The 13,005-nt window shown below is 37.7% G+C and overlaps 1 protein-coding gene across 1 annotated transcript in view; it reads right to left on the bottom strand.

Annotated features, from left to right (window-relative positions):
• The window catches only part of Plc21C (Phospholipase C at 21C), a 132,184-nt gene that overhangs the window by 15,932 nt on the left and 103,247 nt on the right, over positions 1-13,005 (bottom strand). Inside the window, exons 13-14 of the mRNA XM_034970898.2 lie at positions 12,078-12,311; positions 7,510-7,686 (exon numbers count right to left, since the gene is read on the bottom strand). Of these exons, the coding sequence (XP_034826789.1) occupies positions 7,510-7,686; positions 12,078-12,311 (411 nt within the window). The remainder of the gene's footprint in view (positions 1-7,509; positions 7,687-12,077; positions 12,312-13,005) is intronic.

The following is a 13,005-nucleotide window of genomic DNA, read 5'->3' as shown; positions in this document are numbered from 1 at the left end:
ATTTAGTCTTGTCGGTTTGGTGATGTGATTTCTCATGTTGTAATTATCCAGGATGGACGCCAATTCAATACTATCTCGATTTGTTTTTAAAGTGTCAATGTTAAGATCTCCACAAAGTATTAGCTTCTTATTTTTTTGTTTAGTAATTTTTTGTAGCAAGACATTTAGGCTATTAAAGAAATTATCTACCTTAGATTGAGGTGTTCTATACACACATATGACTGTTAAATTATATATAGGGATATCAATACCACAGCATTCGAACTCATATTGTTTACACATACTAGTAAGATCTAGAGATACACATTCTATATTGCATTTTGTTAAAATACAGGTGCCACCGCGTTTCTTATCACTGCGGCTGTAAATAGCAGACAAGTTATAGTTACTTATACATAGGTTCTCGCTAAGGTCACTTCTAATAAAAGTTTCGGAGAGACATATAATATGAATTGCGCCGAGAGAGGATTCGAGCTCTTTGATCGCTATTTCTAATGAATCTTTCTTATTAAGGACACCTGCAATATTCTGATGCAGTATATTAAATGTGGTTGTGTTATTAATCTTGTCTGTTTTATTTAGGACTCCAGCTATGTTTTGGTCTCCAGCTATGTTTTTGTGAAGGATTCCAAACTGTTTAGAAAATTTACTGTAGTCGCGTTTAGATTGTTAGAGTCAGTTTTATTGTGAATAGTTGTAGTATTTTTATTTGTTTTTAAGAAATAATAAGGAATTGTACCTTTACGTTCATACGGGGTTTTGAAAGTGTCGTGTTTTGCTTTATTTTTATTCATTTGAATAAAATAGTAAGGTATAGTCTCTTTTTTTGGCTGTGCAGCAATTTTGCGATTATTGTGATAGTTTTTCGTTGCTTCTATAATGGACGTTAGATATAATCGTTCATATTCTTTACAGTTTATTTCATGACATAAGGATTTACAAAACTGATGACTGAAATTTTTTGAGGGTAAATTTACATATTTTACATATTTAAAATTTTGTACAATAGTTCTAAGGGAGTGATTCAGTTTATATTCATTTAAATATTTATTTTTGAGCACATTAAGTAGAATTACATTGGTATTATTTAACACGCGTATCGCAGAGTATACATTGTTTATAATGGCATTACAATTACTATCATTATGTCCAACTAATAATATAACAAAGTCTTTTGAAGTCAATTTTGAAGAGATTGTCATACAATTTTCAAGAATATTTTCTGTAGATGCATTTTGCTTTGTGAAGCAAGTCACAATATAGTTAGTTTTGTTTAGGGAATCAAGATAATCTGTCATTTTCTCTCCTAGTCCGACGCTGATATCACTATCACTTAGTATGATAATATTCTGTTTATTAGGTTTTTCCGTGTTAACTTTTCTATTTTCTAAACTTTTTTTTTTCAGATTCGTTTCATCACTGTTCTTCGGGTTTGCTGAATGTCTCATATTTCTATTTACCAAATTTTTCTTTTCCTGTTTTTTTATTTCATCCCTTTGCTCCGAGTTTCCTGAGTGTGTCATATTGCTACTTTCCAGAAATTTCTTTTCAAGACTTTTTGTTTCATCATCAAAAGAGTTTGTTTGTGATGTCCGGGTTCCTGCAGAATTTTTTCTTCTATTTGCTTCTTCAGCTTTGAGATTTCCATTTTTAGTTCGGCTATTTCTTCGTAAGCGCTTTCTAGTTGGGAAGACAGCATCGTAATTTCTTGTTTCAGATCTGCTTGTGAATTGTCAGTAGTTGATAGGTCCGGTAGGCTACAAGTGCTGACGTCTTTTAATGTCGAGTAGTGCAGGTCTTCCATCGAACTACATATTGTGACATTTTCCAAAGATGCGTTAAGTGATTGTACAGGTTTTATCATTTCTTTTTTGTTAGCTGAAGTCTGTGTGCCTGAAGTCGATGCTTCGTGTTTGTTTTGGATTTTCCTACAGTTATAATATTTCCACTTCATTTTGGTAATTGATGACATGGTATTAAATCTCTTTAGTGTGATGCTAGCACATTTTAAATCGAGTAAGTTGCTGCATCCAGCACAATGTAGATATTCAGTAGTCTTTATTGTGTGCGTGCACATCGAGCATGTTACGGTTCGTCTTGGTCTTGTAGGCATTTTTAGTTATTTATATTATCAAGTTCTTAAAAGTACAGTATTGGATGTACAATTATATACACATAAAGCCGAGCACCCCGTTCTCCGAGAGTGAGGCCTGACACTCTAAGCCGAAGTAGGTATCTATTTTATGATTGTTACCACTACACCATTGTGGATTTGTCTTAGCTGACGAAAATTGTGTTTAGGTTCCTCTTAGTTAGTTCAAATATAGTTTTCCAATAAAATTACTGATTTCGTAAAAAAACAAATTATATTTGCTGTAGTACTTTTTTATATTTTTTTGACTTTTTTTGTAAATTTTGATATAAAATTTTTCCAATATAACTATATTGCACCAATATTGTATGTTGATATTACTTTATACGTGGAGTGCCATCTATCGCTATACTTGTGAAAACATTTCGTAAGATGGGTGGTCGTCGATCGATTTCTCTGAAGATAATAAATTATTATTAATCTATAGTGATACATTCCGTAGATGGCAGTGGTGGCGTATGGAAATTTCCAAGACTTGTCATAGTTTAATTAACGGTCACGTTATTTCGTAAACTATTGTTTTTGTAAAAACTTCTTCATATCCTTATTTTTTACACAAATTATTATATCTTTTCATTTCTTGAGGTTTTTATAAATAGTCAAACACTGTTAAATGACACAACACTGTAAAAATTTTGAGTTTTAAGGGTGATCACTTTCTAACAGTTTTAGTTGAATATTTACATTGTATACACTTCTTTTATTTGGATAACAGTTTTCCTGGTAGTTTATGTCAATATCTAACTGTTTTACACTTTTTGTTGATCAAATATCACTGTTTCAATTTTAATTATCACTTTGTACACGGAGACCGTTGTTTGTGTGGCGACACGTACCACGAACCCTACCCTTTTGAGGTACGGAATCCTAATGATCTCTCTTTTTGCACTGCATTTAATCTGAATCCAAGAATTCCCGATCCGAAATAGCCGTAAGCAAGACTGTATCGTCACTTACCACCAGGTGAGATTGTAGTCAAGGGCTAACTTGTATCTGAATAAATAAATAAAAAAGTACTATTTGTACGAAGCGTTGCGTACTTTATTTGTAAGACGGACAGACAACAAACTGATCCTATAAGGGTTCCTTTTTCCTTTTGAGGTACGGAATCCTAATGATCTCTCTTTTTGCACTGCATTTAACCTGAATCCAAGAATTTCCGATCCGAAATAGTCGTAAGCAAGACTGTATCGTCACCTACCACCAGGTGAGATTGCAGTCAAGGGCTAACTTGTATCTGAATCAATATTATTATTATTATTTTATTACTTATAATAAAACTGTAACAGGTGAAATTCTGTACATTGAAGATATTTTGAAATTTTTTTTTCGAGGGCACTCTATAATCGATACTGAACCCAAAACTGGAATTTTTTTCATTTTTGTCTGTCTGTCTGTCTGTCTGTCTGTATCACGGCCGCGCATCACGCTGAAACTACTGAATGGATTCCAATGAAACTTGGTACGATTTGACGTCATACTATAAGGATATAGGATATAGGATACTTTTTATCCCGAAATTCAGCATGGTTCCCTTAGGAGAGGGGTTGAAAGTTAAAATGTATACTGAGCTGTAATTCATTAACGCGTAGTCCGATTTCATTCATTCTTTTTTGTTAGAAACCATACATGTTAAAACTTCAAGTGCCAACTTCTCAACCATCTTTAATCACGGGTAGCTTTTGTACTTTTGGATTTCAATCAGCTGTTTTAGGAATAGTTGATGTTGAATTGATATTAAAGGTACGCTTAGAATAAACTATCTCTGGTTTAGGTACCAAGCAACGACTTCATAATTCAACTCGATATCCCAACTCTTCAACCCTGATGATGCAGGGTATTGCACTCCTAAGCCACTGTTGATTGTGAGATAATATTGTAGATGCCAAACATATATACCATTATTGAACTTTAAGTTCCAACTCTTCAATACTGATGCTGCAGGGTACTGCACTCCTATTCTATGGGTTTTAGGAACTGTTGTTGGTGAATTAATATTGTACCATTTACTATTGTACCAAACCACGACTACATGGTTGAACTCCGTTCACAAAAATCCACGCACTCCATCGAAATCCTATTCTATTCCAAACTTATTCGCCAGCGTGACAGGAGTGGAGAAGGCGGATAGGGACGTGTGAGGGGTGCAACGGATCAACGTGATTTTTTCCATCATCATCAGCCTGCGGTCGTCCACTGTTGGACATAGGCTTTCCCTAAAGAGCGCCACCACACCCGGTCCTCAGCCTTCCTCACCTAGCCACTTCCCGCCAGCCTCTGTATATCGTCGGTCCATCGTGCTGGAAGGCGTCCCACACTACGCTTACTTATACCTACGCGGTCTCCACTCAAGAACTGTCCGGCTCCAACGGCCATCACCTCTACGACAGGCATGACCTGCCTTCTTTTATCCCAGAAAATAAAAGAGTTCCCACGGGCTTTTAAAAACCTACATCCACGCGGACGAAGTCGCGGGCGTCAGCTAGTAAATAAATAAAAAAGTACTATTTGTACGAAGCGTTGCGTACTTTATTTGTAAGACGGACAGACAGACAGACAGATAGACGGACAGACAGACAGACGGACAGACCGACAGACGAACAGACGGACAGACGGACGGGCAGACGGACCGATGGACGGACCGACAGACGCATGGACGGACGGACGGACTGACGGACGTACGGACGGACGGACGGACGGACGGACGGACGGACAGACGGACGGACGGACAGACGGACCGACAGACAGACAGACAGAGGGTTCCGTTTTTTCCTTCTGAGGTACGGAACCCTAAAAATACAAAGAAATACCACCAGGTAGGTACCTACCTACCTATATTATTATACATATACAGGTACCTTTTTAGGGTTCCGTACTTTATAAGGAAAAAAGGGACCCTTAGGATCACTTCGTTGTCTGTCTGTCTGTCCGTCTCTCCGTCTGTGTCGTATCTGTCACACAAACCTATAGGATACTTCCCGTTGACCCAGAATCATGAAATTTAGTAGGTACGTAGGTCTTAGAGCACAAGTAAAGGAATAAATCCGAAAACCATAGATTTGTGATTACAACTTACAAAAAAAAATTAAAGTGTGTTAATGAAAAAATAATTAGTATTTTCAATTTTCAATGTATAATAAGTATACCAAGTGGGGTATTATATGAAAGGGCTTTACTGTATTGTGTGTATTCTAAAACACATTTTTATTTATTTTTATGCATAATAGTTTTTGATTTATGGAGCAAAATGTCAAAAAAATACCTGAGTACGGAACCCTTGGTGCGCGAGCAACTCGCACTTGGCCGGTTTTTTAAAATTAGATAAAATAAATAACTAAACAAAGTTACTTACCTATTGTACTAGGACCACACGAGTAGATATCCCTACTAGGACCTCAACAACAAAGTCAGGTCAATAAACCAATGAATAAAATTGGTGTCCAAATTTCAAATTCCAGAGGTCAATGTACAAAATGCAATAAGTATTTGAAGGACTTATTGACTCTGCTCTGCTCAATCTTCTACACATTTGCATAGCCACTGAATAAAAATTAATTTTATAAAATCATTACGACTTTTGTTTTTGAAAACATATTAATAACAACAGTTGTCGTCATAGAAACCACAATATTACACGCGCAGCCGCGCGCCGCTGGGCTGGCCCTTCCCTCCGCCACCCGCGCGGTGTCTAATGTTTTGGGGTGAGAAGCATGATGATTTTAGCCGAAATCTAGCGCTTGAAAAGGGTTGAACAGTAGTTTGGGAAAAGTATTTTTGAGAAAAAACTACTGAATTTAGGTTTGCAAAGTAAAGTTATTTCAACTAATGAATAAATAAACTATGTCTAATGATAATTTTTTTTAGAATTTTCCTATTCCTAATCTTATTTATTTACGCCCAAAGTTGACATAAATTTAGTGTTAAAATAGGAATCTTTTGAGGCTCGTAACTTTTAAATCAATATTTTTTTCAATGTTTTAGATATCATTGAACCTAGATAATGACGAGATAAATCGATATAATTCTTAGTTTTGTGCGTACAATATCGAATATTGTTGTATTTTCCCTCCTACGTTTGTATGAAGAAAGCACCGAACTGAGCTGCCTTAAGGGTGCACGATGATTGAAACGACGAGGTTCGCGCAGAAGTAAAAATTATGCATCGACATATCTGATTCTTCTGAAAAGCTGTGGTAGCCTAATAAAAGCTGTAGTAACCTAGTGGTTAGGACGTCCGCCTTCCAATCGGAGGTCGAGGGTTCGATCCCGGGCACGCACCTCTAACTTTTCGGAGTTATGTGCGTTTTTAAGTAACTAAAATATCGCTTGCTTTAACGGTGAAGGAAAACATCGTGAGGAAACTTGCATGCCTCAGAGTTCTCCATAATGTTCTCAAAGGTGTGTGAAGTCTGCCAATCCCCACTTGGCCAGCGTGGTAGACTATGGCCAAATCCCTTCTCACTCTGAGAGGAGACCTGTGCTCTGTAGTGAGCCGGTGATGGGTTGATCATGATATTTGATTCAGAGATGACATAGTACAAAAAATATTTAAAAAAAAACCGACTTCCACAGTAGGTACAAAAACTTTTTCTCATTTCACTAGCTCCGAAAAGATTAGGTTTCAAAACGTCCATTTAAAATTTGAACGTCACGAATTATTGGTCTATGGACGGCGCGGAATCCAACTTTTCCTTTCTATTAAAAAAATACCACTTATAGAAACTTCAGAAACGCGGTTTACTCTTATAGTCTTTTTATATATTAGAGGTACCCGTTGGAACAGTTTATTTTAAAAATATTAACACCATTGAATTAAACATAATAGGTACCTACTCCGTTTCCATTTTAAACAGCATCATCGGGGAGGTCCATCCGCCTCATACCCTGATTGCTATTTTTTTTTTTTTATTCACATTCAAGTTAGCCCTTGACTGCAATCTCACCTGGTGGTAAGTGATGATGCAGTCTAAGATGATAGCGGGCTAACCTGGAAGGGGTATGGCAGTTTTTAGTAAACCCATACCCCTTTGGTTTCTACACGGCATCGTACCGGAACGCTAAATCGCTTGGCGGCACGGCTTTGCCGGTAGGGTGGTAACTAGCCACGGCCGAAGCCTCCCACCAGACCAGACCAGAAATTTAGAAATTATAAAATTCCAAACCCCTGCCAGGAATCGAACCCGGGACCTCCCACTAATAAGACCACAGCGCTCACTACTGCGCCAGGGAGGTCGTATCTCAACCTGTCACGGACTATACCTATTCCGATCATGACTCGTCATTACATACATAGAGTAGAGTGGTTAATGACAGAAAGCGGTGAATGGTTCAAGTCTTACAATGTACAGCGGGTTCACCTTGACTTGCACATGCAGCAGCAGGCTGGCGGACAGCGGCAGCCCCAGCTCGGTGCGCAGCCCCACGTGCCGGTAGCCGGGGCACAGGCCCAGCACGGGCAGCACGCGGTGCCCCAGCAGCCGCCCGCTCTCCTCGTGCGCCGCTATCCGCAGCATCGCTAGCTCGGGGAGGACTACCTGTTCAACGTCAAGTAGGGGTTGATTCGCTAACTCAGTGTGCAATACCTGGATAAAAATACCCAGTGTACTCCAGGGTATAATCTATCTCAATTCCAAATCTCAGCTAAATCCGTGCAATAGTTTTTCGTGAAAGAGTAACAAGCAAAACGCACGCACGCACGCACGCGCGCACACGCACCCATACACACACACACACACACACACACACACACACACATACACACGCACACACACACGCGCACGCACGCGCTCACGCACACGCACACGCACTCTGAGTTAGCTGGAATTGCAATAGGATAGCCATTCATAATTGAAGACTTGACGAACAGAACCGGAGAAGTTGACATCGTCCATACAAATATTTATAAATGCAAGAGTGTGTCCTGTCGTCCATCACCTTTTCACGGCTCGTCCATTTAACCGATTCTGACGAAATTTGGTACAGAGATCACTTTGGAGAGAGATCACTTGCATCTTGGAGGACATACCCTTTTTATCACGGAAAATAAAAATCTCAAGGGGTGTAAATTTTAAAAACTCATCCGTCCAATTTTGACGAAAGGTGCAAAGATAGCTTGCACCCCGAAGACGGACATCAACTACCTATTTTATCTTGGAAAAATAAAGAGTTCCCACTGGATTGTAAAATCGTAGAATGTAGGAAAAGTCGCGGGCATCATCTAGTAAATGATAAAAATATATCAACTACCTGTTTTCTTATCCTGAAAAAATAAAAGAGTTCCCTCGGAATTTTAAAATCGTAGACCGTAGGAAAAGTGGCGGGCATCATCTACTTCTAGTAAATGATAAGAAGATTCTCTCAAAGTAATAAACCCAGAATAAACGTTAGTGAAACAAGTTCGTGAAACGCGATCATAGCTTTAGGCAGTGGTCCGACTGCCGATGATGAACGAGAAACGAGTAGAACTAGTAACTATAAACGAGTTGGCGATCAGCGGGAAGGGAGTGTGTAGTTTCGCTAGTTTTGTCGCCGGGCTATAAGCGAGTGTGCAAGAAGATTACTCGCACCATTCGCCCGCGGTCGCTCAGTCTTGTGCAAACCTGCGCGCGCGTTACACTTGTTCAAACGAGCGAGCATCGCTGAACGAATATCGCTGGACGCTGAGCGAGTTTATTTTTGAAAGCTCGTCGCCCAGCAACAAAACTAGTAAAGGAAGTCGTCGCCGGCAGTGTGAACAGTCAGAGAGCAACTTTTAATATATGCATCTCGTTCGTTACACGGAATGTACATTTATTGTGCGTTTCTTGAGAGAGAAAATCGCCGATAGTTAGTCGTTTTCTTGCCGGCGGCGCGGGGCGGTCGGACCACTGCCTTAATAGGCCGAGAGTAAACACTTTGGGAGTGTCAACACAACAAAACGTAAACATTTTGTAGCCGGCAACGAACTCCGCTAAAGTTTGGATGGAGAGCAACAGTGTGTACACTGCTCCCGATTTTATTAATAATTCGCTAACAAAGTATCAAAACAGTTGGTACAAAAGTTTTCAACAACAGAACAATAATGCTAGTTCACCCTGCGATAATACCGTGGGGTATTTTCATAGGGCATCATGCTGAACGGTACATATGTATAGTCCGCGACGGGTCGTAATGGCAATCGGGGTATGAGGCAGGGCGTTCCCGTCCCGATTGCAACCTTGACCTGTCGCGTACTGTATTTAAAGACTTTCAAAATTCATTATTGGACGAATCTGCCTACTTTTTGTAGCTCAACTTTTTTAGCTTCCTGAAAGAGCGTAATTTTGTAAAGCTCTCAAGTTCATTCCGAGATGAACAGCATAGTGCGTGAAATCATAAACTCTTTAATTCACAATATTCCTTGAAGTACGGGGATGGTTTTTACGGAGAGAAAAATTTAAAAAATTGTAAGTATTAAAAAAATAAAAAAATAAAGAATCGATTGTTAGGCGGTACGAAGTTCGCCGGGTCAGCTAGTTTATATAACTATATTTATCTATTTTAACCTGTCCAAGTATACTGTAGTCACCGGCGGGGGATGCGCGGGGTGAGGGGCGCGCGGCTACTTAACCGAAAAATAGACAAAATTCTATTTATACTTGTTTACTTGCACACTTAATTTTAACTTGCAACTTATTACTAAATTCACTGTTTACATGCATTATGTCACTTAAGATTTAGTTAAAATTTATTTAACTATTTAACAACTTAATGTGTGTAAATTAAACTCAAGCGACACAGAGATTCGTTTTTGTCAGGTATCCCGATCCCTTATGCCTTTTTTCTGTAGACGAAAAATGTGTTTCCTTTAATTTACAACAAAGATTTTATTTTTTCAATCAAAACAGTGTTAAATTGTTTTTATATGCCTCATTTCTTCACCGCTAACAAAAAGTATACTACGCATTTTTATTTCTGAAAAATCACGTAGGAGTATACCCGCAAACAGAAATCGGCGTTTTAATGACAAATATTTTGTCTTTCCGCGAAACAGAATAATACCGCGTGGTCGTTACGCATCGCAGACGCCCGCAGAATAACAAACAAGAAAAACCTTTCATGTCGTTCGGAAAATAAAACTGAATAAATATGTAGATGAAAGAATTTACGGCACAATCAAATGTTTCACTGTCGAACTGATTTGTATATTTATTTCCACTGCACGATTACATTCCTTCAATATCGAGATTTATTTTCATTGTTAACTACATATTTTGTCTACGGAATTAACTTTTGATATTTTGTAGCAGAACACAAGCTCTATAAGACTTATATTTTCATATCCGTTTTGTCTTTTTATATAGAAGTTAATTTTGATTTTTCGCCAACGATACAATACTAAAATTAGTCAAAAAGAGCTGACAAATATCTGTAGGTATAGAGAAATTTTTTAGAGTCACAAATTGAGGGTTCCTGGTTCTCAAACATAAAGGACATTTTCAAGGATTGGGCGAGCTGTTCTTGACCTTTCGAAGGAGATAGCAGATTTGTAGAGCACTGTCTCGGTCGTTGAGACTGACAAAACGTCATAGAGGTATGAGTGACAGAGACAACGCTCTACAAAGCCGAAATGTCATTTAAAGGCCGATTCTTACTTTCGGCCGCGTACTGTACGCAAGCTTGCAATCCCATTTTAACATATTATTTCATTGATTTAATATTTTTAGTATTATCAACACATGTGGGCTTTTTATGCTACAATGATTTTATAATAATATGCCACTTATTTTATTAGCTAAGTATTAATTTTGCATAGCTAGTTAACTTTTGCCGTCGAATTTATCCACGTGACATAATTTATAGCCTATAGCACTCGAGGATAATACTTATAGCCGTAAGAATTTTTAGTATCGGATTATAATATGTTCCAAAGATTAGCCCCTACAAACAAACTAACTATCTCTTTATAGTATTAATATGGACAATCTGAACGCACCCTTAAAATGCTTTCAATAATGGTCCAAATATAACTGAGATTATCAAAACTCAGCCCAACTCATTGCAAGATAAAGTTTATTTTCTTATGATCCACATATTTTATTATACACCGCACGATAAATATTCCAAAGATAATTTCAACTTTCAACAGTTTCTAAAGGAGTTCAGTATGTTCGGAGAGAAAGATTGCAGTGCTCTAGTCGCTTCAACTAACTTTGCACTCAAAACAAGTTCCTGCGTTTTGTTAGATCCACTCTGCACATTTTAGCGCAAAAAGCATTTTCATGTAGAGATAATTTTCTATTGAATTTCGTAACATTATTCAAACTACATTAATACTAAAAGCTAAATCATATTTAAATGAAAACCTCATTTAAATATGATTTAGCTCTCCTGCGGGATTTTAATGTTACGTGTCATTGTATGAATATGTTACATAATAATAGTTTAGTCGTAGAGAAAATCTACACACAAAATTTCAAGTTTCTAGACTTCAGTCTTAATAAAGAGGCGCGGCGTCTTTCTTGACAACAACTCAAACTAAGTTTTATTTACTTAGGCATAACGCCACGGTGAGTCCTATGAGTCTCTTTCTATTCGTTTTCAGTATCTATACCAATTTCAACCCTATGTCCAAGTCATTAAAGTTGCGTTTACGTTGTTATCAAAAAGACTTTTCTCAACTCCACTGCATCTGTACTGAACACGTTGTACTTAAGTCGTATTGAAATAAGATAAGTTATATTGAAATACTAGATGATACCCGCGACTTCGTCCACGTGGATATGTTTAACAAAAACCCGCGGGAACGATGAATTTTTACGGGATAAAAAGTAGCCTATGTTTTAATCCAAGGTATAATCTATGTCCATTCCAAATTTCAGCCAAATCCGTCAAGTAGTTTTTGCGTGGAACAAACATAACACACACACATACAAACTTAAGCCTTTATAACATTAGTGTGAAGTACCTTCTTAAATACAAATGGCTCATCTTCATAAACGGGGTTGATGCCGTTGCTCTGCACAACTTTCGTCCGGAACTTCTTCCGGACAGTGTCCGCCGGCAGTCCGAACATGTCCACCTCGACGTAGGTGCCTGTCCGCTTGTCCGTCAACAGTTGTCCGGACATCACGCTCACTGACAGTGACCCGGCGATAATGCCGTCTACTGTACTCTCGGCAAATGGGTCTAGACGTCGATCCTGGGAAGAAGTGAAATAAATTTAAATCGATTGACAGGAGCGTCGCTTCTTTTACAGAATTAAAACAAAAAAAATACGCTTTGAATTATTTACATTTCTCTTTTTTTTTAAACACTATTTAAGGAAAATCTTGATGTTTCAATTTCTCGCATTTCGGTAAGATGTTGCTTAAATATAGTAGAAAAGTAGTAGTAAAATAGATAAAAACTATGTCAGACAATAAATAACATCGTAAAATTATGTTTGTTTTGTTAGTTACGTGCTTTTGAATAATTTATTATTCTAGGGCTTTAGAGGCAACTTCGTGTGTAAATAAATTAAGTACATGTTATAATAAGAAAATATGTAAAGTAGAACATGAACAATAAAAAACCGACCAAGTGCGAGTCCGGCCTCGCTCTTTTTCGGGTTCCGTACATAATTATAATTTGGTCACAGCTTATAAACTACTTTACGAATCGTTGTTTTCAATATATAAGTGACCCCATCACAAAAATGTTCTAAAAGGAAAATTTTGAAGGTCCCCCATTTCTTAATTTTTTTAAGATAAGAAAGAATAAAACATAACATTATATTCGTACTCTACTCAATGATACCCCACATAAGGTAAGAAAATAAAATATCGGCTCCTTTTTTATGTATGGAATTTCCCTTGAAAAATTAATTTAATCGAATCCTAATTCAATATTCGGTT

The sequence above is a fragment of the Maniola hyperantus genome, chromosome 8 (assembly GCF_902806685.2).
Source record: "Maniola hyperantus chromosome 8, iAphHyp1.2, whole genome shotgun sequence".
Lineage (NCBI taxonomy): Eukaryota > Metazoa > Arthropoda > Insecta > Lepidoptera > Nymphalidae > Maniola > Maniola hyperantus.
Note: the sequence above shows the minus strand (reverse complement) of the source record. Positions and strands in the feature narration are given on the sequence as shown.